This window comes from Lagenorhynchus albirostris, chromosome 9 (assembly GCF_949774975.1).
Source record: "Lagenorhynchus albirostris chromosome 9, mLagAlb1.1, whole genome shotgun sequence".
NCBI lineage: Eukaryota > Metazoa > Chordata > Mammalia > Artiodactyla > Delphinidae > Lagenorhynchus > Lagenorhynchus albirostris.
This window is the reverse complement of record NC_083103.1, coordinates 93,383,524-93,409,261: the sequence shown is the minus strand read 5'-3', so window position 1 is coordinate 93,409,261 and position 25,738 is coordinate 93,383,524. Positions and strand designations below refer to the sequence as shown.

The window sequence follows — 25,738 nt, the reverse complement described above, 5'->3', positions numbered from 1 at the left end:
CTACTGCTGGTTTTAAAGTGGGAAACAAGATGGCCAGATAATGCGCTTTAAATAAATTCTAATAATCCCATGGCCACGTGGAGGATGGACTTGAAAGGGCGTATATTGATTGCAGAGACTGAAGGAAGCTGTTGCCTTTGGTCCAGGTGAGAAGACTGTGACTTCATTCCCAGGACTTTCAACTGAAAAGAAACTAGGGATGTATCTGCAATGAACTCAGTGAATCACAATCTAGAGCTAAAAAGACACCCCAGTTTGAATGAGTAGTGGTTAAGAGCAAGGACTTCGAAGTCAGGTAAAGCTGGGTTCAAATCCCAGCTCAACCATTTATATTACATGACTCATCTTTGACAAGACAGCAAACTTCTCCAGGCCTCCCAGCCAACAGTAAAGTGGAAATGCACCTACCTAAATTGCTTAGGTGGTTAATATATGGGAAATGTTATCCTGAAGCTTTTCTCCCTAGATGACACAGGAACTCAGAATACTCCAGTTAATTTGAGGCACTTAAGTTCAAGCTGGCGGTTAACAGTAGAAAGAAATATTCCAAAATGTAAAAAAGAAGAACTGGTGATTATTAGCACGAGGAATGGAGAAACTATAGAAATTGGGACAATTAACGTGAATAAAATTCTAAAGATTTGAAATTAGGAAAAAGGGTCAAGAGGTCAATTTAATGACTTAATTCTCTTTTTAACTACCAGATACTATTAACAAATCTGAAACATTTCACTTGACAATATTTCCACGTATCTACTTAGGATTCCTTCTATCTGCTCATCCTACCCTGCCATTCTGCACCCCCAAGGAGATAAGTGATGAGGGTCAGCTTGGTACATTCAGCTCCACAGAAAAGCAGCAGGATGATCTAAGTATCCAATTTGCCTGTGATAAGGTAGGAAAAAAAAAATCCCTTCTCTCTTCATGGGAATTCAAACTATGATAAAGGAGACAGAAAGACAGCAAGTTTGAGTGAAATGTTTACATTTATATTGAAATATGCACTAAAACAGAATGAGTTCTACTAGTCAATGAAATTTTGCCAAAGCGGAATCACAAACTTCCGTTGGGGAGGTCCAGTCAACTAGCAGCAGTGATCCCCAAGCAGGAACACCAAGGAGAAGCCTGGGAGACCCCACCCCAAAAAGCCTCCTTTCAAGGGATCCCAACTCACTTCTCCCACATGCACCCACACAGATTTAGGAGCACAGTCATGCTCCTCATTTTCTTATATCTTTAGTTTCTTCTTCACTGCAATAAATATAAAATTGGCAATGCTCATATACCACAGCACAGACAATATTTCAGGCGTTAGCATACAACTGTAAACAGTGACTAGGTTAAAAAAATAAAAAAGATAAAAGAAAGTTGAACATTATTTTTAAACGACGACAAAATTCCTAAGAGCAGGGCATGAGCTACTCAAGATTTGTTTTGTTGCGTTAAGGTTTTTGACAAAAAATTCAGGTTTAGACAGATGTCCAAATAGACTCAAGGTGGTAGCCAAACCACTGCCCGTGGCAGTCTAGAATATGTGGCAGCAAAACAACATGCCCTAGATCACCCTTGGCAGTACATCTTCAACCTGCCACATTCAAGATGGGACTGCAGAAATCTTTATTGTGCCATCACCAGCTGCCATCTAGTGCAGTGGGAATGGGTGGGCAAAGGAATGGAAGTTTGCTAGTAGACAAATAGAATTAACACTTCTGCTGGCTGCCTGGAAAGTTGGCCCCTTAATCACAAGGACAACTAGGACATTTCACTTGGACAGTGCATTAAACTTCATATATGTGTGTGTATATATTTCTCATATATATATATATATATATATATATATGAAATCCAAAGATTAAGTTCTGTCACTGCAACAAACGGGTGTCAATCAAAGAAAAACAGAAAAACACTTTTTGCCTAAAGCAGTGCAAAGAAAGCTGGCAAGAAATGAAAGTGGACTCGGTATCTGCACATTAGCAATGGGGCAGACTTTTATTTAAAAGGCTAGTGGTTCAAATACTATTGCTCAAATAGCTCTGGTAAATATAAAATGTAGTTAACATCCAAGGTTTATACACAGAAGCAAAGGAGCTGAAGGCCAATTCACAAAGGGATATTTGATCCTTAGTCAAGAGAGAAGCTAAAAGCACATGCTGCAGGAGTAACCTAATGGGGTTTGTTTGGACCATACTCCTTCCCTCTGACAACAGAAAAGACCTGGATAGGAAACTGTCTTTTCACACACAAAATTGTGGCTTAATTAAATCTCCTCCCTAGAACTATACCTCAGCTAAGAAAAAAAAAATCTGTCTTGAAAAACTCAAGAACCTGGGCTACTAAAAATAAAAAGGAAAATTTAATATAGTAAACAAGTTTAGTAAACACCACATATATTTTCAGTTGTTAATGAAGACATGATACATTCAGGAAAGTTTTTGTTTTTTTTAAAGACAAAAAAACCAAAAAACAAAATTCCCAGAAAAAGCCTCGAGGAGGAAAAAAAAAAAAATTCGCCCAAGTTCTATCCCTTTCAGTCAGAAGCGGCTCTTAGCACAAACCACAAATCCCCCTCCAACACACAAAAGCAATGCCATGTGCCTTGCAAGCAGAGTAAGAAACATATGCCTTAGTTACTGAACTTGAACGTTAAGCAGAATCATTGCAGAGCACATTTTGATGGGTTACTTCAATATCCACCTGGTCCAGTTTAAAGTATTTGTTTGTAAATCCAGTTTGTACATATTCCATAGGTATATTAAACAATAAACCACCTGTTGTCCTATTATTTTTTGTCCTATTATTTTTTAAATGGCAGTTCTTGTAGCTCAACAAACCATTAAGATTATAAAGAGCTCTCTTGAAAGAAATTCTCAGATGAAGATGAATTGAGAAATCCTGAAGGTTAAACGAAGTTCTTTTTTACTAGTTCTTTTTTTACTAAAACAGTGGGATCAAGCAGAATATCTATTCAGAAGAGCAGTTTCACCATTTCCCCATGAGAAGACGCCAAATTTTTCTGGACTAATAATAATTTAAAAACTAAGCCAATAAAAATAAAATAAAATATACACCTTAAAATACTACAAAACTTGAAATAAAGTCAGGGCTTATGGAGTGGGAAACAGAGTTCTGGGTTTTTTTTCCCCCCAAAAGAAGGAAAACTGTAACAGGTTCTAAGGGAAAAACAAAACAAAACAAACCAGAACTCTGAATATGGATAGCACTACACAGACTCTATAGCACAGACCACCACACAAGAATGAATTACACATCAGTAATATCATCATGAGAGTAACTGGCTGGGGATTTATACTTCCAGCAACAGAGCTCCTAGGTCAAAAACGTGTTAAAAGCTTGTAATGTTAACAAGGACCCCTCCCACCAAAAAAAAGAGGGGATGAGGGGGAATAGAGGAAAGGCTGCATGCATGGGTCTATTACAGACGTGATATTCAGCAGCATAAAAATAATACCCTCCATTGAGTCCCCCAAATGGGGCAAAACCTATTTTTCACTGCTAAGCATGGGAAAGGTTAACAGAGTGGAATAAATTCACCTGTAACCATAGCATCTCCCATACTTGAATGACAAGCACGTTCAATCTGATGTTATATGTTGCTATAACATTGAGAATACGTATGAGTAAAGCAAAATAAAAAACAAAAGGCTAAATTATGAACTTTAAAAACTGGAAAAACATCTGTTTTAAAGCCAAGAAGGTGTTATTCTAATTATTATTATATATGACATAATCCATAGAAAGAAAGGCCAAGGAAAGAATCTTCATTTTGTTCAGTACTTAGGCTTGATGTTGTCCTAGGAAAAACAGTGATAAGTCAATGAATGTGTCACACATATAACTAAAAAGTCCCCTTCTGGTTTCCAATGAATTTAAACAACCATCTTCCTTGGCTAATTTTTCTCCTGTGTCAAACAAACCTTCTATGTACAGGACCAGTTTAAATCCCTCCTCCCCTTCAAACACTAGATATGAACATCCAGGAACATTCTACAATGCAAAGTGCCTTAAGAAAGAGAAGGATTCTGTAGTGCCAGTGATATAACTGATCTGAGGAAGCTGGGACGCTATTAACACTGATGGGAGCCAGTCAGGCAATGGTGGTTTGTTTTTCCTCAGGTGTTTCCTCCAACAATTGCATGATCAGTTCATGGAGGGGTTTGCAGATCTTTGCATAGCCCCCTCCTGTGAGATGCAGAAAATCAAACATGTCGTGGCAGGAGATGGCACCGTCCGAGTGCACGAAGCCCCCATCTGTATCCAGGAGCTGAACATTGGCAAGCTTCGGCAGGGAAACCTTGAGGAGCTGGTTCACCTTGGCATTCTTTTGCCTCAAAGGGTTGGGCTTCTCACCTCGAGGTAACAAACCCTGGGGAAGAGCAGAGAAGAATATAAGATGAGAAGACTCACTGTTTTTTCCTACTTACTTGTGATTTCAAATATCCCTGGAACTCTCCATCTAGCACTTGTTATACCTTTGATTTCTGAAACACTGTCTTAATGAAAGTTCTCTGACTATCCCTCCTAGGTTTCTTCCTGAGCTCCTCCTCCTCCTCCTGTCCCTTAACTGCTGGTATTCTTCAGGGTTTTGTCCTTGGCCCAGTACTCTCTACACCCTACACACTTTAGCCCAGATCTCTTCCTGGAGCTTCAGAACTGTGTATTTGAATGCTCCTGAGGCACACCCAACTTAACACGTCCAAAAACCCATTCATCATCTCCCCCACAGACTATGTTCCTTCTACATTCTCTGTGTCAACTGACCTTCCAACATCCCTGAGTCTCTCATCCCATGTACCTTATCTATTCATCATTAAATCACTTAGCTTTTACATCCTAAGTATTTTTCCAATCCATTCTTTTTTCTGACTATAGACACTGCTATGGCTAGGGAACTTAACCAATATTCACCTCAATTAATGTAAAATCTCCTGACTAGTCTTCCTACCTCCAGTGGTATTACCCTTTCAATTTATCCTCCATATAGTCCACCACATAGCTAGAATAATCTAGCTCAAATACACATCTATTCATTAATGCCACATGGAACCTACACTAGAACACACGAGAAATCGAGTTGGAACAAATGCTGTCTTGATGAATCAGAGCCACATAATATCTGGTAGTATAAAACAGAGATGTGTTCTAAATTCATTTTTAACTTATTTGTTAATGAGCTAATATAATTTTCAGATAAATCAGATGTCTGTCCTTCTACTATAGTAAATAAAAGCCAGCTCTTATATGGCAAGTGCAAGGTTTTATCATCTCAAACTAGAAATGGCCTTTATACAGATAACTGATCCAATTATAAAACTGTCAGAAATCCCCAACCTTTTAGTTGGTTTATAGCTAATGATGCCACACAGCAAGTTATTGTTATTTAGGCAAAAATGTTGTCACCTGTTTCTCCTACAGGGTATGATAAGAGGTCTTATTTCATAAAAATGGGTTTTCTGTAGGCGTTCTACTAAAAGAATCAAAAAAATTTTTATGCCCAAAGCGTTATTCACGTCTGCTTTAAATTTTTTCAGCAAAACGCTGGACCTCGATTATTAACTTACTGTGTGACCGTAAAGTTCCAAAGAGAACTACAGAGAATTATGAATATGCTACCCCAATCCATCTCCTTTCATCCTTGTCAAGTGCAGACAAGGTCAATCCTAAACCCTAGTTTATATAACTGTTAAAAGTATAAGGCTATGAATCTAATAGTTAACAAAGAAAATCAGCCCTCAGCGCTGGCACATCAAAGCTTGGTTGAGATATAATGAGCAACCAGGAAGGATGGCCAGTGACCAATAAATACATATGTTATTCTGACTTTCAAAGAATACCATAGTAATTAAAGCCATAAAAAAGGATTAAGCCTCAAGAGCAGGGCGCCATACCTATTGGGATTGTCAAGCAAGGATAAGAAAAATAGCTTATATACTTGCATAACATTTTCCTTAATAAATGAGTATCAAGGGTATGCCATGTGAGTTTTTCTCTATAATAACTGATAATTGTTAAAACATTATTTTAAAGGAGACAAAATACACTCCTAATTCCTTTACCATGTAACAACTATTTTAATTTTATTTCCTTTCCCAATTTGCATATTTACTTTCAAGCAATTCTAAATATAATATACATACCGTTTAGTATTCGGACTGTTCACTTAAATACATCATAAATTCTGTTTTCACACAGTCCTCCTAATTGTCATATGATTAGTGCTATTATAGTCAATGACTTGTGCAATCATTCCCCCATGGGGTTGATTATTTAGGTTATTTCCAATGTTTTAGTATTGTAGATAACACCACCATATATCAAATTCAAAAGTCTGGTTGAAACAAAGAATATTTATGGAGGATTTATTCAGCAACATTCATGCAACAAATATGTCCTAAGCAACTACAATGTACCACCCACTGTACTTAAGAGATGGACTCTTAACCACAGTGTAGTCTTTTCTGGAATAATGTAGGATATAAATAAATACATAAATTAATTAAATACCATGTAATAAAAAAATAAGACCTGGCTCCCCAGAACCCTGTCATAAGATAATATCCAAACTCCTAACATGGGACCTGGCTGTGGCCTCTAACTATCCCAGACTTGAACTTTATTCCAATGATAACCCTAAAATTCTTCTAGCACCCTCCTTCACTCAACCAACAAACACATACATGTATAAGCCTTTGATCATTTCCTTCCTTTCTTCCTCCCTCCCTTTCTCTCTCTCTCATTCTTCTCTGTAATACTTTCTCTTCTTTCATTTCTCTATTTGTCTGGAAACCAATGAATTCTTTAAAACTAAACTCAGATGTCAATTTTTATGTCTAAAATATACCCTGTTCTCTCCTTAGCATACAGTATAATAATTCTGTTTATATTGCTGTGTCCATCCACCAGCTCCTTGAGAGGAACCGCCTTACTCATTTTTGTATGCTCGGGACCTAGGATAGTGCCTTGTACATCGTGATTCTCGCATGTTTGTTGAATAAATGACTACCTTATTAACACTATATCTCATTGAAGAACTGAATACACGTCAGATTTCTCAAAAACATACATTTTTAGCTAGGTTAAGAATATCTACAGGTAAATTTTAACACTGAAGTAGACAGCTGTTTATCCCTGAGACCATGAAGACAATGCTTTAATTCTACAAAGTGTAGCATTTCCTGTTAGTAGTAAGACTATGAAGAACCCATTTTCTTCCTGATGGAATCTCTGATATCTTAAAGAATTCAGAGATTCTGATAAATATACCACCTTTACCATATTAACCATGGAACAAAACAACACATCTAGGCTAATCCAAACTCAGGTCTAATAAAAAGAGACTCAGGAACTAGGAAAAGTCTCATATGCAACTTAAAAAATTATCAGAAGATAGTCAAGGCGAAAAAAAAAAAAATTAAGGCAACCTGAGGCAACAAAGAGGATTTCCACTTCTAAACAAGGATGAGCAGAAAAAAGATGACCCCACAGCTGTTCTAGGAAATGAGACCAATAAGACGATGGGACATATCAGAGAAGAGCTTCTCGGGAGCATGATAAACTGCTTCCAACCTAAAGATTCTCTATGTTCATGAGTGATCACATTTCTAAAAAGACCCCCCACCTTACCTAATGATATCAAGGTCTCCACCCACCCAAAGACCACATACCAATACAATGATTTTGGCCTGTGGCTGCCTTGTGTTGATAAGTTGTACGATGGCCTCGATTCCACCTGCTACTTCTTCTGCTGTATTTTCATGGTTGTTTGTTCCTACCCAGACAACAATGACCTATAATTGAGGGAAGGAAGAAAAAGAGAAAAAAGATAAATACTCAGGAATGTCCACTAGTTAGTTGAAAATCTTATTTCAAAAATCAAAGAAGGAGGGGCTTCCCTGGTGGCACATTGGTTGAGAATCCGCCTGCCAATGCGGGGGACACGGGTTCGAGCCCTGGTCTGGGAAGATCCCACATGCCACGGAGCAACTAAGGCCGTGCACCACAACTACTGAGCCTGCGCTCTAGAGCCTGTGAGCCACAACTACTGAAGCCCGCGTGCCTAAGAGCCTGTGCTCTGCAACAAGAGAAACCACCGCAATGAGAAGCCCGTGCACCGCAACGAAGAGTAGCCCCCGCTTGCCGCAACTAGAGAAAGCCCATGCGCGGCAACGAAGACCCAACACAGCCAAAAATAAATAAATAAAATAAATTTTTTAAAAAATCAAAGAAGGAAAGATGAACTTCTCAAATGGTATTGGTAACTTCAACAGGGCAGCCATCTTAAAACATTAATGTATGCCTCATATACATCAGGATAAATTCCAAACAGAAAAACACTTAAGTGGGAAAACTGTACTAGGAAAAGATGAGAAAATTATTTTATGTGCAGTTGGAAGCTAATCTCTTAAGATCCAGAAACTATACAAAAAAGATAATAAATTCAACTGTATAAAAATAAAACCACTGCAAGTCAAAAAAGAAATAAAAAAGAGAGTGAAATCTAAGAAACATGGGGGAAAATACTTGCGACATCATAAGACTCCCTTAGTTAAAGTACCTTCTAGAAAAAATAAAAATAAAAGTACCCAAGGGAGTGTAGTGGGTATAAATACACAGTTCTACTCAAGGAAAAGAGTCAGTGGGGTGGAGGCTGGATATAGTTTTTAAAAGTTTTTCTCTTCAAAAAAATAATTTTACAAGGTGGCTATCACCTAGAGACACACACCTTCCTATGTAACCCAAAGTAATTTCCACCTGTCACAAAAGAAAGGAATATGCATGAGTTTTTCTGTTAGAAAGGCAAAAATAAAATACTTTCAACTACAGCAACTGTTATCAATGGCTCAGCTTTGTTTCCTTTTTGTTGTTTGGGTTGAAAAAATTTACATGCAGTGTGCCAACTCAGGATGTTGATAATGCTATAAGGCACTGGGCACATGTTTGGGCTGAACATTTGTTCACATCTGCTTCAAATTTTCTTCAGAACTTGGAGGCTTTGATTACCAATCTGTTTATATGTTTAAATGGATCCAAAATTACTTCCTCAAGTGAATCATAGCCCTGCTCCCACGGCCCACCTCTGAGCACTTTCCCCCTCATACTGCCTCAGGTAACAGAATAGCATACCTTATTAGCATCAAATCCCTTCCTACAGCAGAAGATATTTATAACAAGTACAAACCAAGCAAGCAATACACTGATTCTTAATTAAGCATGTATTTGGAATGTTCTTAAACAATATCATTTAACTTAAAGGGGCAGGAAGCAAAGAACAACAGTGAAATAATGCTTTAAAGAAGCAATTTTTTTTTTTACTACCAGTTTCTGACAATTTAACTATCTGCAAAAGACTCAAGATAAGGATATTCTTAAAAAAATAGTAAGTTTCATTTCACCTTAGGTTTAATATTCTCCAGTTCTCCATTCTTTAGTCTCCATAAAACATGTCTTGTTGTATCTCCCCCAATTCCAAAATTCAGTGCATGAAGTGGGGAAAAAAGCTCTCGCCATATCTGAAAAGAGAAAAACTTGATTTATTTAAGCTGAAATTAGTGGGAAATAAAATCCCTCAATTGCAATGTGTTGTGAGGCATCTGAAATAAGTTTCCCTTTTCTGTATTCAAATGTATCACTGCAAGTGGTATGCTACCAACTGCTAAAAGGGCTTTGAAGATGCCATTGTGTAACTCAGTTTTCAGTACAGCTTTAGATCTCAGCTCAAGACTTGAGTCACAGCTCAACCTGATGCCACTTAGGTACCAACATTTATAATTAAGCTGCCAACTCAATAAACTCTCCTTTCCCTTTATTCAACCATTTAAAGGAATAGGGTGAAGTAGAAACATGAGATGAAAAAATTTAGAGTGCTTGAGCCAAAAAGATATAAAGCTATCTTTTCTTTTAAATTTCCCTTGGGAGAATGCCTAACCTCAAAAAGATTCAAAACAGTTCACTATAAAAATATATAAAATATAAAAATGGTAAAACACAATAAGAACTGAGAATCATGACTAAGACAAACATAAATGAGCAAATACAAATAAGAAAATAGTAAAATACAAATCATGACTAGGACAAATATAAACGAATATAATGTGAAGCTTCTTGGAAGCCAAGGCAAAAAAGGGAGCTTATTTATAAATAATGTTGTATTTTTTCCTTTGTCTCATCATGCTTGATGGCACAAAGAATCCGATCAGGTAGGTCTGATTTCCCTTCTACTCTGAACTGGAGTGGAATGAATGCAAGTCTGTTATCAATGAATGTGTTGACATGAGCAGCCAAGGACCACCCTCACCCCTGCACCTTACCTCATACTGCTGCATCAACTGCACCATGGAGTCCCCCACAAACAGGACATCCGGCTCTTTGTCTTTGCAGTCCAGGACAAATCTGTTGTGCTGGTGTGAAGAAGAAAGAACAATCAGAAACTGGCATTTTCCCCTGTGAGATTTCTTGGCCTAGACAGAACAGTTGTCCAACCAGTTACTCTGTTGTTAAACATTCTATTTGGTCTGTCCCTAAAGCTGATTCCTCTCAATCTGCTATTAACTCCTGGGCCCTTCTGAAAACGAGAACAGAAAAATGCGTTCATGTTTTTTTAAAAGCTTACCTTTCCTCCAACTCTTTTAAAGAAAATTTCAGATATACTTAAAGCTGATGTAACACAATGAACACCTGTACACACTCACTTACATTCAACAGTAACACTTTCCCACATTTGCTTTATCTGTGTGTTTGCTGAATCATTTGAGAGTAAGCTGCAAACATTGTGATTCTTCACCTTTAAATATTCCGCATGCATCTCCTAAGCATAAGGACAGTCTCCTATAAAACCACAGAACTATTATCACATCTAAGAAAATAAACAAGAATCCCATAAAAGCTAACGTTTAATCTTCACAATTGTTCCAAAAGTATCATATGTATCTATTTTTTGAACTAGGATCCAATCAAAAGGCATGCATTTCATTTGAATGATTTTAATATAGCCTTTGAAAATGTCTGCTAACCTCTAAATGTGAGATGTTGGCAAACTGGGACTCAGGCTTTTTCAGTCTAATTCAAGTTTCTAAGCAAGGGTGACCTAGGCCTGGCATGCTTCTCTTTGCTCTTAAGGCATAAGACACTTTTAAAAAGATTTTACCCATTGATGCTAAACTGAAGGACATAGTTTCAATTTTTTTTTTGTTCGCGGTATGTGGGCCTCTCACTGCTGTGGCCTCTCCTGTTGCGGAGCACAGGCTACGGACGTGCAGGCTCAGTGGCCATGGCTCACGGGCCCAGCCGCTCCGCGGCATGTGGGATCTTCCCGGACCAGGGCACGAACCCGTGTCCCCTGCATCGGCAGGCGGACTCTCAACCACTGCGCCACCAGGGAAGCCCTTCAATTTTTATATTCATCGCTGAAACAAATTAACATGATGGTTTAGCAGGTCTCTAACCCAGTTCTATGGAAAGGTCTGAATACTGTTTCTTTTTCTCAAACTCTACATTCAATTATGCTTCCCCTAGGAATTAATTAAGATGGAGTTACTATTTAAGTATTTCTGCTGATAATACAAGTGCAGATGACACTGTGGTGAAACAGATATTTCACTGCTATTGGTGAAAATACAAAAATATTTCTGGAAATAATTTGACAACTGATTAAGACATCTCTTTTACAGTGACAGGATTTGGGATAACATTTTCTTTTCTCTTGGGTCCATGTCTTGTGTAAACAATTTTTTTAAATTACTATTGTTTCAATAAGTATTTTTAAACTGAAGGGATAAGATGAGCAAGAATAAGGCTTTAGCTAGTTTTACTGAGTAGGTGCTCTTTCACGTCACGTCATCTCTCTACTGTGTATGCTAAAGTGCCAACTACCTCTCAATACCAACAGAACAGCTTATGTTTAAAGAATGTCATGGAATTTAAGCTCTGCTGTTCTAAAGGTTTAAGTACTCTAAATTTTCTTTTTAAGTATAAAAGTAGTTGCAATGAGCTTGGAAAAACAGAGAAGATAAAAGCAAAACATCTATAATCCTACCATTTTAACCCAGTACCTATTAACGTTTTAGGGTTTTTTCTCTCATTATTTTTTCACATCCCCCCGCAACACAGTTGAAACGTATGTATATATCTCCTTAAGGCACAATAGCTTTGGGGACAGAAAAACCTATGTTCGAAGTCTAGCTTATCTACTTTCTAGTGCAGTGACCTTAAGCAAGTACATAACCCCGAGTTTTGTTTTACACATCTGCTGGCAACTCTGTTTTTAGAGTTGTGAAGATGAGAGTTGTATAAAAGGGGCCCAGCTTCTGGCTGCCACCCAGTAGATACTCAATAAAGAGCACACATTATAACTGCATTAACATTATATTAGAAATATTTTTCTATGTAGCTACATGATTTTCATAACTATAATTATTTTAAAAATTTTTATCGTGTAATTTTTAAAAAAAATCTTCATTTATTTATTTATTTGGCAGCGCCACACAGCTTGCGGGATCTGAGTTCCCCAACCGGGACTGAACCCGGGCCCTCGGCAGTAAGAGCATGGACTCCTAACCACCGGACCACCAGGGAATTCCCTATAACCGTAATTTTTTTTTTTTGCGGTACGCGGGCCTCTCACTGCGGTGGCCTCTCCCGTTGCAGAGCACAGGCTCCGGATGCGCAGGCTCAGTGGCCATGGCTCATGGGCCCAGCCGCTCCACGGCATGTGGGATCCTCCCGGACTGGGGCACGAACCTGTATCCCCTGCATCGGCAGGCGGACTCTCAACCACTGCACCACCAGGGAAGCCCATAACCGTAATTTTTAACACCACTTAATATCCTACTGGATGCATCCAGTGGCACATTCATTTTTTTTTTAGCTCTTTATCCTAATGACAGATTTGCCAGAAGCCTCCTATTGACTGAGATGAAGAAACTTAACACACACACACACATTTTCTTTAACAGGCTGGGAATTTTTAGGGCAAAGGGGATTAACACTTTCATGGATCTCGGATATACTTCCAAATTACTAACAAAATGGCTGCTGGCTATATCTATTCTGACGCCAGCAATGTATCAGAACTCATTTTACTATACTTGCACCTGCACGGGTTATTAATATTTTTCTCTCCCTCCTTTCTTTTCCCATTGTTTTAATCTGTACTTTTTGGAAACAAAAAGTTAAAGCTCCTGTCATGCTCACTGAGACACTTATCTAGTATATTTGAGGATATTTTTATTGATAATACAACAGTATCAGTGCTTCATCTGTAATATTTACTGAAAATATTTCTGTCAGTCTGCTGCTAAGCCTTCTTTAGGTGGTTAATGTTTTGATACGAATTGTTATTAAATTTGTCTACAGTCAAGTCTTTTAATATCACCCTTAAAAAAAACTTACGATTACGGAAAATATCAAGGAAATACAGGAAAGCAGAGCGAATAACACAATGGATCTCTGTGTATCCATTACCAGATACAGCAATCATCTAACTTACGGCCACTATTATTTCAACATTCCAGAAACTATTGCCCCACCCCATTCTTAGATTATTTTGAAGCAAACTGAGGATATAACATTTCATATATAAATATTTCAACATGTAGCTCTTAAAAGATTAAAAATATATATAACCACAATACCCGTTCTATCCTCTAAAATTAACAGGAATCCTTTAATATCAACAAATAACTAGTGAGTGTTCAAATTCAATGTCACAAAATTTTATTTTATGATTTGTTTTTTAAAATCAGAATCCAGGCAATTTGTCTCTTAAATCTCTTTTAATCTATAGGCTCCCCCTCCCTCTGCCACCACCTTCCAAACTTCTTTTTTAAGGAATATGACTGTCTGACCTATAGACTCTCCCATAGTCTGGATTTTGTTGACTGCATTCCTGTGGTGGTGGTGGACATGTTCATCTGTTCTAGGTACTTCTTGATATGTGGTACTTAAGTCTAGAATAGGGATGGATATTTTAGCAATACTCTGTGAGTAGTATTGAGTATCACTTCAATACTTGTTTTAATCATGACTGCTTTTCTTTTAATGTTTTGTTTCTAAATAATTTATCTACAGAAGAACTGAAAAGATTGTAGAGTATTTGCATATACCCCTAACTCAGCTTCTTTCAATGTTAGCATCTTTTATTTTTTTATTAAAAACAGAATTTTCAGGTGTAAGGATTTTTAAAAAAATTTTATTTACTTTTTATTTATTTCTTTTTGGCTGCGTTGGATCTTTATTGTTGTGCGTGGGCTTTCTCTCGTTGCAGTGAGTGAGGACTAAACTTCGCCGTGGTGCTTGGGCTTCCCATTGCAGTGGCTTCTCTTGTTGGGGAGTACGGGCTCTAGGCACACAGGCTTCATTAGTTGTAGCATGCAGGCTCAGTAGTTGTAGCTCGCAGGCTCTAGAGAACAGGCTAAGTAGTTGTGGTGCACGGGCTTAGATGCTCCGCAGCATGTGGGATCTTCCCGGACCAGGGCTCAAACCTGTGTCCCCCGTATTGGCAGGCAGATTCTTAACTACTGCACCACCAGGGAAGCCCTCAATGTTAGCATCTTATATAAGCATGGTACATTTGTCAAACCTAAGAAATTAACATTAGGGAATACTATCAACTAAAATAAAGTTCATTCAGATCTCACTAATTTTTCCACTAATGCCCATTTCCTGAATCAATCAGTATATCACATTGCATTTAATCTGTATATCTCCTTTAACTCTTCCGATATGGGACAGTCTCTTGGTCTTTCCTTGTCTTTCATGACCTGACACATTTAGTTGCAGTAAGGTGTTCTGTAGACAGTCCCTCAATTTGGGTCTGTCTGATGTTTTCCCATGAATAGGCTGAGGTTATGGATTTTTGGGGAAGACTACTACAGAGGTGATGTGCCCTTGTTGTATCATATCAGGGAACATGACTTATTACTGGTGATGTTAATACTGATCATTTGGGTAAGGTGGTGTTTGCCAGTTTTCTCCACCATCAAGTTATTTTCCCTTCCATACTCTATATGTTAGAAACAAGACACTAAATTCAGCTCCACCTCCTGGAGGGAGGGGTCTCAAAAAATATGTGGGCGTACCTTAAAACCACCAAAGTAATTTACAGGGAGATACTCTAAGGCTAGGCAAATATACCATTTCTCCTTAAAGCTGTGTCCACTAATGTTAGTATTCATCAATGGATCATGCCTACAGTAATTATTACTGCAGTGTTCTATCCATGATTTTCTTTTCCCTCCTTACTTCTACATTTATTAATTAAAATTATTCTGTAAGGAAGATTTAGCCCTTCTCCCCTATTTGTTTATTCATCCACTCATTTATTTATAGCAGAATGCATTAATGAACACTTATTTTATTCTTTCAGTTATAAACCAATAATACCATCATTTGTCACACTGCTCAAAATGTTCAACTTTGCACTTTGGGAGCTCTTTCAGGTCTTTTAGGTGGTCAAAGTTATCATCAATGAGACAAACCAATACCACATGTATTCTGTGTGATGCACCAGAGACCCATCACTTCAGTGATATTCCTGCCGTCCATCTTTTTTTCTCTTTTTCTTTTTTGAGTAGTTTCTTGCTTTCTTGCACTAGAAGATGCTCTAGGCCCATATTTTTATTTTCTTTGCTCCAGCTATAGAATCAATCATTTCTCTAAGGAGCCCTGGTTCCTTTCATTGGAGAACTGTATTTAAAAACCAAGATCTGGGCTTCCCTGGTGGTGCAGTGGTTGAGAGTCCGCCTGCCGATGCAGGGGACACGGGTTTGTGTCCCGGTCCAGGAAGATCCCACATGCCGCGGAGCAGCTGGGCCCGTGAGTCATGGCCGCTGGGCCTGCGCGTCCGGAGTCTGTGCTCCACAACGGGAGAGACCATAGCAGTGAGAGGCCCACATACCGCAAAAAAAAAAAAAAAAAAAAAAAAACCAAGATCTGGGTATATAATATATTTTAATATAAGTTAGTCCTTCCATACTATACACGTTTTTAAAAAAAATTTAAATATTCGTATCTGTTTTTCTTCCATTTGACTAATTTTTTCCCAGTCAGTGCTAATCATTTTAAGTCTTCTAATTTATGCCAGAAACAACAAAGGCATCTAGTTTTAGTTACTACTTTTAGTAAATTTATAAATGACCTAAATGCCCATCAATGAGATAAAAGACAACCCACTGTGGTATTTTCATATAAAATAATTGAATACAACTTAAAGAGAAAAAAATGAATAAACTACAGCTATATTTTTAATATGTATGATTACTGCAAAAAAAATACATTCAGAAAGATACTATTTACCATTTAAAAACGTGCAATAAGGGACTTCCTTGGTGGCGCAGTGCTTAAGGATCCACCTGCCAATGCAGGGGACACGGGTTTGAGCCCTGGTCTGGGAAGACCCCACATGCCGCGGAGCAACTAAGCCCATGCGTCACAACTACTGAGCCTGCACTCTAGAGCCCTCAAGCCACACCTACTGAGCCTGTGTGTCACAACTACTGAAGCCTGTGCGCCTAGAGCCCGCGCTCCGCAACGAGAAGCCACAATGAGAAGAAGCCCGCACACTGCAACGAAGAGTAGCCCCCGCTCACCGCAACTAGAGAAAGCCCGCATGCAGCAATGAAGACCCAACACAGCCAAATATAAATAAATGAATTAATTAATTTAAAAAAGTGCAAAAATACTAACTATATTGTTTAGAGAGTATATATGTAGTATGTAAATACATGAAATTACTGGCTTGGGGGTGGGGAGGTAGGAAAGAGAAAGAAATGTGATCAATGAGGGGTATACAGGGAACAGCAATTCTTTTAGCAATGTTTTATTTTTTTTAGGATGAGTAGCAAATACACAGATGCTCAAAATATTTCATAATACTTTTTTAAAGATATAAACAAATGAGGAAGATTAAGAAAGAATAATCACATAATTGATCCATAGGAGAACAGTCAAAATAAAAAACTACCACTCAAGGGGCTTCCCTGGTGGCACAGTGGTTGAGAGTTCACCTGCCAATGCAGAGGACACGGGTTCGCGCCCCGGTCCGGGAGGATCCCACATGCCGCGGAGCGGCTGGGCCCATGAGCCATGGCCGCTGAGCCTGCGCGTCCGGAGCCTGTGCTCCGCAACCGGAGAGGCCACAACAGTGAGAGGCCCACGTACTGCAAAAACACCAAAAAAACCTACCACTCAAAATAAGCTAGTTGAAAGACTGATTTTTAAGTCTGAGATGACCAAAACAGAAAGAGAATACAACTATGAAGAGTATAAAGAGAATCACTAAATACTAAAACAGGAAACTCTGGGGACTTAAAATCATATTGAACTTGTTAGTTCAAAAGGTAATACGGTTGGAAACAGATAAAGGTTAAATATAGTTATTGTAAAGGATAACAGTTATTAAAAGCAAGCTACAAATACTGAAAAAAAAAATAAAGTGCTAAAAAAAACAATGGGACATACTGAGAGGGCAAAGGGGCCAGAGCTTGAAGGGATTCCCACTTGCTAAACTTTGCACAATGAGTTTCAAAATTACAGTGGATTGTAACCCACTTGACTAAAATAAGAACCTGTGAGACCATATTATAACGAAACAGAATTGGTTTAGGCCAACACCATCTTAACCAAGTGATCAAAGCTACTATCATCAATGAGACAAATCAACATCACATGCCTTCTATGTGATGCACTGAAGACATCACTTCCCTGATACTCCTGCCAAAAATGTATGTGAATCTTGATTATGAGAAAAGAGGGACATTCCACAAAATAAATGCCCTATACTATTCCAAATGGTCAAGGTCATGAAAAACAAAGGCTAAGAAATGTTTCTGATTAAAGGAGAATGAAGAGAAACGACAACCAAATGCAATGTGTGATCCTAGACTGGGAAGAAAATTGATATAAAGAACACTACTGGGGCTTCCCTGGTGGCGCAGTGGCTGAGAGTCCGCCTGCCGATGCAGGGGACACGGGTTCATGCCCCGGTCTGGGAGGATCCCACATGCCACGGAGCAGCTGGGCCCATGAGCCGTGGCCGCTGAGCCTGCGCGTCCGGAGCCTGTGCTCCGCAACGGGAGAGGCCACAACAGTGAGAGGCCCACGTACCACAAAAAAAAAAGAAAAAAGAAAAAAAGAACACTACTGGGACAACTACAGAAATCTGAATATGGTTTTTGGATTAGGTAACAGTATAATGTTAGTGTTAAATTTCCTGATTTTAATAACTGTATTGTAGTTATGTAAGAAAAGGTTCTTGTTCTCAGAAAACACACTCAAATATTTACGGGTAAAGGGGCATTGTGATGACTGCAACATACTTTCAAATGATTCAGAAAAAACTGTAAGTTGGTAAATAGTACAAACAGATACAGACAGAATGATTAGGCAGATGTGGCAAAATGTTAACAAGTGGCAAGTCTAGAGAAGGATATAGGAAGTTGCTTCTAAAGTGTTCGTAATATTTGTATAATTTTGAAATTACTTCAAAATTTAAAAAAGCTTAAAGAAAGAATACTGTAGAGACACTGTCATCTATTAAAATTAACAGTACACAATGCCCATGCTCTCAAAATATTCCTCAGTTCCAACATCACATGGTGATTAGGAATGACATCTCTAACATTAGATTTTTATTTACAGTAATCAATTCTTGTTGACCATTAAAAACACCCCATTGTAGCTCTGGTCAAAAGACTCTAAAAATTTAAGAGACTCATCTATGTGAATAACGCATGTGCACCCCCTTTTACCTGAGACATCCATCTGTCATCTCCTTGAATATCTTCCGCTGCATGTGGAATGGCTGCTGGGTTTGAGTCTCCTTGGCTCATTCTACACCTGCGGAAAAAATGTCTACGTTATGTTTTGTTCACTGACAGGAATGTTTCTTTGTTACCACTTACTTAAATATTACATGTCAGGTTTTAAACAGTAAGAATTAAATAAATTCCATTGGGTTTTGCCTAGAAACGATGCAACTGGAGTTTATTTTCAGCAGAGACGAGGTCCAGGACATGACTGTCTAAGTCCCATAAATATCTAGCACTACTAAACTTCCAGACAGGTTTGAATATCATTCAGGAACAATGCATTACATCAGTATATATCTTACACCTATATTAATTTTTCATAAATACATGTTATTGTAAGAAACAAATGACAAGAAATTAAACCCTTCAAGTTCAATGACATCTACATTAGAGCCTTTTAGGCTGCTAGAGTTACACACTTAAGAATTAGTACAGCACCGATTAGAATCCAGTGATCACTAAAATCACACAAATACCTGTACTACAGATGATGACAAAACTAGTCATGGGCTTTGGCAGTGGTTTTTTCATTTTTATTATTTATTATTTTTTTAAATTTTTTATGTTTTTTGGCAGTGCTCCGCAGCCTGCTGGATCGAGTTCCATGACCAGGGGTCAAACCCCTGTCCCCTGCAGTGGGAGCGCAGCAGAGTGTTAATAACCACTAGCCCACTAGGGAAGTCCCTGGAATTGGTTTTCTACAAATTTTACTAGGTATTTTTATTTTTGACAGGTATCCACAAAAAAAAATTTGATTAACGACGACCTAAATATGGCATCTGATAGTGGAGAAGAAGGAGTAAGTGAAATTCAGGAAAATTAGAAATGCTAATCTTCTAGAAAGACAAGTAAGAAACCAGACTGTTTTCAACCAATTCTGGACAATACATACTAGAGTCATCAGGCTCAAGAGGTTACTTGGAAAATGCAAAGGATGATGAAAGAGAAAAAGCTGGGGTTTTGTGGCTTATAGAAAAAAAGGCCGTACTCTCTATTTCCTTCCTTTGCCATCCTCAAATACAACTAAACTTTCTCAGAAAGAGTTATAGCCTTTTAATAAGTATTCACTGAGTAAACAAAACACCCTGGATTACCAAGGTAGTAGTTTTTGAGGATCAAAAAGTAACAAGCCCTAAACATGAAAGCAAACCTTCATGAAAAATAAATTACAGAAGGAAACAATTTTAACACTAATTATGCAAATAAATTCGATCAGTTCCAAATGACACTAGGTCTAAAAAAAATTGGGCTCAGGGTTAAGCCTATATCTGACTAAAGATGTAAAATATCATTCACAACCTGTGTATATTTCTTTAGATTACTAAAATTTGCAACTATCAGAAAACAATAGCTACCTATGAAGGACTATCTACTCTATGCTTTATACATACCACCTCCGATCCTCACAAAAGTACTGCAAAATGAAGAAAACGAGGATCAGATAATTTAGGTACTTTGTTCAGTGACTGAAATGAGGTTTGTCTGACCCCAATTACGTCACATCTGACCCACTGATCACAAACCAGTTCACGCTGACTCCCTAAAGGGGACCTATATCTAACCATTTCACCCAAAAGACTTATGACTTATACCACACGGAGCTAAAAACATCAATGTAAAATGCAAGAATCGGGAAGAACTGCAAGATGAACCTATATAGTTCCAATCAGACTATGATATCTGTTTGGAGTTTCACTGTCTAAGAAAAGTGAGGAAAAATCAGAAGATACATAAAAGAAAACAAAAAAAGGATTACAGGGTTAAAACAAATAGCCACACAGAAACTTTTTGTTTTTAGCCAATAAAACATTCTAAATCTTCTATATAAAAGTTTCTTGGGGGGTCTACGTTCAATTCTTGATTCAAGTCTGGCTATTCAGGTTAAATCTGATATGGCACTTAATACTCACTTTAATTTTAGTAAGTAACTTTCTTCCCCGCTGATCAAAAAGCTCTATTGTCCTTAAGACCAACAAGGAGCAACTTTTCCCATTTTCTGTATTTCAAAATTAGATATATAATGTAAAGAAATACAGCAACGAAACAGCTCCTTTTTCCGCTCACTAATTGAAAAAGTCTATTTCCTAACTTTTAAAATAGATTTTAGAAACCCAACCATTCCTCATTTATTTTCCCACCTGGAGAAACTCTTAACATGTTAGGTATTTTTGAGGCAAAAGTTAACTGACGCAGGGTTAACTCAGCGATCACTACTAAAAACGAGAAAAATAATCTGTCCCCCTCTCACTGTGTGATTATGTAACTGAAACCATTTTTCCTGGGGACTGTTAAAAGAACAAGGATGACAGAACTGTACATATGAGGTGCCTCCATAATAAAATGTATCCAAATTCATCCCTCACCACTTAAACACACAATGCAGGCACTCCAACTACATTTCAGTTCTTGGAACACCAGGTTCAGATTTTGTTGAAAAACTTAAGAATTCTGAGAAACCAGAGGGTGTTTCAAGGAAAGGAGCCAAGACGGTGAGAAATTAAAAAACCTGTCATATCAGAAATAGTTGAAAGAAACAGGTATGTTTATAACCTGTAGAAAAACTGTGGGAAAGAGGAAATAACGGGACAAATAGCCGTCAAAGTATTTGAAGATTACTAGGAAGGGACTTTAGGCCTATTCTGCATGTCCCCAAATAGGAAGACAAGGCCAGCAGATACAATGTACAGTGCGACAAATTCGTAACAAACAGAACTGCAAATGACATGACCTGTCTCTCAAGGCAGATTCCTCCCAGGGGGCTGCAGAAACTAGGTGAACACCTACTAGAAAAGCATAAAGTGAACTAAAGCATATGAGTAAAGACTGGTCCAGATTAGCGGGATTCAAACATTTTTTAATGTTTTAGAATCTTTTTGAAATGTTCCTCAATATATGTATATTTATAAATTAGATGTGAATTGCTGTTAACCTGTGTATTAAATATTTGTAATTTTTTTCCTTTTTTACATAAAAAAATGAATGTAAAAAGAGCTTCTAAATATTTTCCTATATTCCAATGGATCTCCTTATGCATCCCAGGGCAGCACACATACTCGACTTTCAAGACCAGTGGTCTATATAAACTATAAGATCTCTTTAGATCTATGATTCAATTTACAGACATGGATTTTTAGAGTTTCTCCAACAGGTAAACAACTGATCAAAAAATAATAACTGCAATAAAGATTTATTGAGAACTTACTATTTACAAGACACTGTGCTAGGAGCTTTGTTATTTAAATAAAAACTGAAGCTCAAGGAGATTTAAGGAAACTACTCCATGATAGGGAGAGCTGGGATTTGAACTCAGGGTGATATACTACCCTCCAAAACCTATTACTCTTGAGCAAAGGGCATTAGGCTCTATATAGAAAAGACTGTATGAAACAATGATAAATTCTAATTTACTAAGTCAATTCACTTATACATCCTATTACTACTACCCAAATTTAATGGCATTCTGATACCCTTAGCAAAACACTTTCATCTCAGTCCTAAATTTTGTCATGAGCAAAATGAAAAAGCTATAGGGACACAGAAACTGAGGAACAAAATGTCACTTATCTAAAGTTACTAGGCAGGTAAAACTGAGAGAATTTAGCACAATATTCCCAATTAGCTAGTCTTTTTCTTCTTTAACTATGAATACAAGGTCATCCTCCTTCCTCCTCTGAGCAAAATCTGTTTCTTTGTGCCTTCAGACACTTGGATTTTGGATTATTTTGCCAAATCAAAATCTTACAATACAAAGGAGCTTTCAGTTTTACCTGTGCCTATGGCTTGGTAACATTTTTAAACAGCGGTTTAAAAAAAAAAAAAAAAAAAACCTGAGGGGCAAACCCATGTAATCTCCTCTTTAAGAACCAAACTAGGGGGACTTCTCTGACAATCCAGTGGTTAACACTCTGCGCAGGGGGCGTGGGTTCGATCCCTGGTCAGGCAACTAAGATCCCACATGCCATGTGGTGCGGCCAAAGGATTAAAAAAAAAAAAAAGAAAGAAAGAAAGAAAAGAAAAGAAAAAAGAAAGAACCAAGCTGGGGACTATGCACTTAGGGGATTCAAATAATTCGGGAGTTAGATTAAAAAAAACTGTGTACTGTTTATAATAAAAATGAAGAATCAAATCAGGAGCCATCCAGAGAACAGCCTGTGGTGGGTCACAAAAATCTGAGTGATTTGGGGTTTCCTGCCTCACGTAGAGAGCGATATTGTGGCACAGAAGTATTCAGAATGCTGTAATTAGTAACAACAGAAAAAGTAGCAACAGAGAGGGATTTGACTCCCATCTCACCTCACTGGTTCATAATAATCGCCTCTGTGCAGCAAGTCATTAACTTCTGAGGTCACAAACAGCATGTTCAGTTAGAAAAACCCAAAAGAATGGAGATAAAGGTCAGAAGAAATTAATTTATCAGGAGACATACTCTTCCAGGGAAGCTTTAACTGTCCATTAAATGAGTTCTCTGGGAAGATGAGGAGTAAGTGACTTGCACAGCATTTCCCAATTTTCCTGCATTTTCTGTCTTCTCTACTTAACTCCGACTATGAAAGTCTTAACACCAGAATTTCCAAATGCTTATACCACCGTGGTGTAGTGTGTGTCTAATCAAAAACCAGTTCCAACAACAAAGAATTATAAATACTCAAGCTGAGCTGTATGTTTCTTTAGTTTAACCAGGAAACAGATGGAGGGGGAAAGTTGCACTAAGAATTAAAAGATTCAGAATGTTTCCACTCTGACCTCAGACTCTTCATTTTGTTTCAGATGGAGCTGGCAGGGTTATTCTAAAGGCGAAGGCAGGCCTCATCCCTAGTACCCTACCTCAGTGGGCTGGTGGGTGGGTCCCGGGGTTCCAGCACAATCAGAATTTATTATCAAATGCCCAAGTCAACACATTAAAGCACAATGATTTCACACTCCTCTCCTGCTCCCGCACAAGGAGGCAACCTTTATATCAGAACGATGTGCCCAGGAGAAGAATCCAAAGACACAGGCATATCCAAGGCAAAGGCGTATTCTGATGCTTAAGGGGACAATACCCCTTGTTTTCTCCATACCTTTACCACTCCCCCAAAATGAACCCCCCCCATTTAAAGCTGTACGAAATGAGGCCTTAGGGTGGGTCCAGGTGGTCTTCCCTTTCTCCATGGGTAAGCTCTAAAAAGAGGCCAAAGCTTCATGTGTTTGGTTTTCTTAAGGTTTGTATACACATTATGAAAAGCAACGCTGGCCTGGGAGGTATGGAAATAGTGAGTCACCGTGCAACGGGCACATCTCAAACCTGAAGGCCAGAAGATCCTGATCTGGTACATGGACATGGACCAGGTAAAAAGCACCTAAGAAAACCTGTCCATTGGCAGGTTTAGCTAGTTGGTTGACCTTGGGCAAATCACCAGCCTCGCTGGGCCTCATCCCTAAAATGAGGTGCTGGACTGGACAGTCCCCTAAGAAATAAGCCCTTCTGAGTCGTGACAGCCTATGGATTTTTGAATATATTAGAGAAGATAACGGAGAAGTTTCTGACGGGTGGCAAAAAGTGCTCCGTCAAAATAACAGTAACTGGTCTGAGGCCGCGCCAACGGCCTCTCAGACAGAGGAAAGGGGAAAAAAGGGTCAGAGGTTCAACCTCGGGGAGGAGGGAAAGGCAACAGCCGAGACCCGAGGCAGAAGCGTGGCTGGAAATGGGGCTGGCGGCGGCGAGCCCCGGGCCGCGGTAGCGGGGGATTCAGGGCGGCCTGCTCCGGGGGTCGGGCTGGGCCGGATCGGGCCGGGCGGCGCGCCCCGCCACGGTGCTCGGCCGCGGGAAGAGGCGGGGCGGCTGGGCGGCCGAGGAGGCGGCAGGTTTGGGGGTGGGGTACTGGGGAAAGGCTCCGAGGGAGGCGGCGAGCGGCCTGGAGGTGCGGAGGGCAGGGAGGGCAGCCAGGGAACCCACGCCGGGCCAGCCGAGAAGGGGCGAGCGCGGGAGGCACCCCAAGGGTCGGGGGGGAGGGGTGGCGCGGGGGAGGGGCCGGCAGGGTGGGGGAGGGGAGGTCGCGGGCCTCTCACAATAACAAATCGCAGCCTCTTCCAACCCCCACCTCTAAGCCACCGGTTCCCCGAGTCCCGGACTGCACTCACTCAGGCACAGGGTCCGTGCGGGCCCCAAGCGGCTGCGGCGTCGGCGGGTGGCGCGTCTGTCGCTCGCTCAGTCCCGGCAGCCCCGCTCCGGCGCGTCCCTCCTCCGGCCTCAGCACCCGCTGCAGCTCCCCCACTTCCGGTTCCCCTGCCACTCAGGCAAATGGCTTCCGGAAGTCCCGCCCCATCCTGCCAGGCCTTGGCTTAGCTAGCCTCTCCTCACTTTCTTTCTGCGGGAGCTCGCTGCCAGCGTCCAGGTGTCCTGACACGCCCCGCAAGGTTCCACGCTTTGTTCTCTATCCTGCCCTCGTTTTGCATGTAGTCTGCGTGACTTGGGCCTCTATCTTTCCTACGGCTGCATCCCTCAGTCCTGCGTTCATGTCACCGTAGTGTGGAGATGGCATTCGGGACAATGTGCTGTGACCTCGCACTGACGCCATTCCCTTCCCACCCCGCCAACCTGGCTTCCGCCTCCACCCCATGGAATAAACCAGATTGCTGCCAGTGGGAGGGAAATAGGGCCCCAAGGTTAATGAGGCAGTCCCTTACATTTATGGGTGGAATTTCTGTTTATGATGAATGTATGGATTTTGGATGACTGCCTCTTAAGGTGATACTATAGGGGGATGGAGAGACAGTCTTTTCCTTAGAGATCCATCCAGTTTCGGGGAAGACGTATATATATATATATATATATATATATATACACATACACACAGTTAATATTAAAAAGATGATGTGCTAAATCCTATAGAAATGCGGAATCTATAACAGAGAGGAGGGGCAAAAGATGTACGCAA

At 39.4% G+C, this 25,738-nt stretch overlaps 1 protein-coding gene across 1 annotated transcript; it reads right to left on the bottom strand.

The window, feature by feature from the left end:
• Positions 1 to 967: 967 nt before the first annotated feature.
• PAFAH1B2 (platelet activating factor acetylhydrolase 1b catalytic subunit 2) lies at positions 968 to 25,072 on the bottom strand. Its single transcript, XM_060160442.1, has 6 exons — positions 24,942 to 25,072; positions 18,762 to 18,849; positions 10,326 to 10,415; positions 9,411 to 9,527; positions 7,683 to 7,805; positions 968 to 4,384 (listed from the first exon to the last, which is right to left on the bottom strand). The coding sequence occupies exons 2-6, from the start codon at positions 18,840 to 18,842 to the stop codon at positions 4,106 to 4,108; spliced, it is 690 nt and encodes a 229-aa protein (XP_060016425.1). The 5' UTR covers positions 18,843 to 18,849; positions 24,942 to 25,072; the 3' UTR covers positions 968 to 4,105.
• Positions 25,073 to 25,738: the final 666 nt, after the last annotated feature.

Excerpts from the sequence above, each read along its gene's own strand:
- PAFAH1B2 (XM_060160442.1), bottom strand. The coding sequence starts at position 18,842 with ATGAGCCAAGGAGACTCAAACCCAGCAGCCATTCCACATGCAGCGGAA. Across the intron at positions 7,806-9,410 it reads TGGAGAATATTAAACCTAAG|GTCATTGTTGTCTGGGTAGG; the intron begins GTGAAATGAAAC and ends CCTCAATTATAG. Across the intron at positions 4,385-7,682 it reads AGGCCAAAATCATTGTATTG|GGTTTGTTACCTCGAGGTGA; the intron begins GTATGTGGTCTT and ends GCTCTTCCCCAG.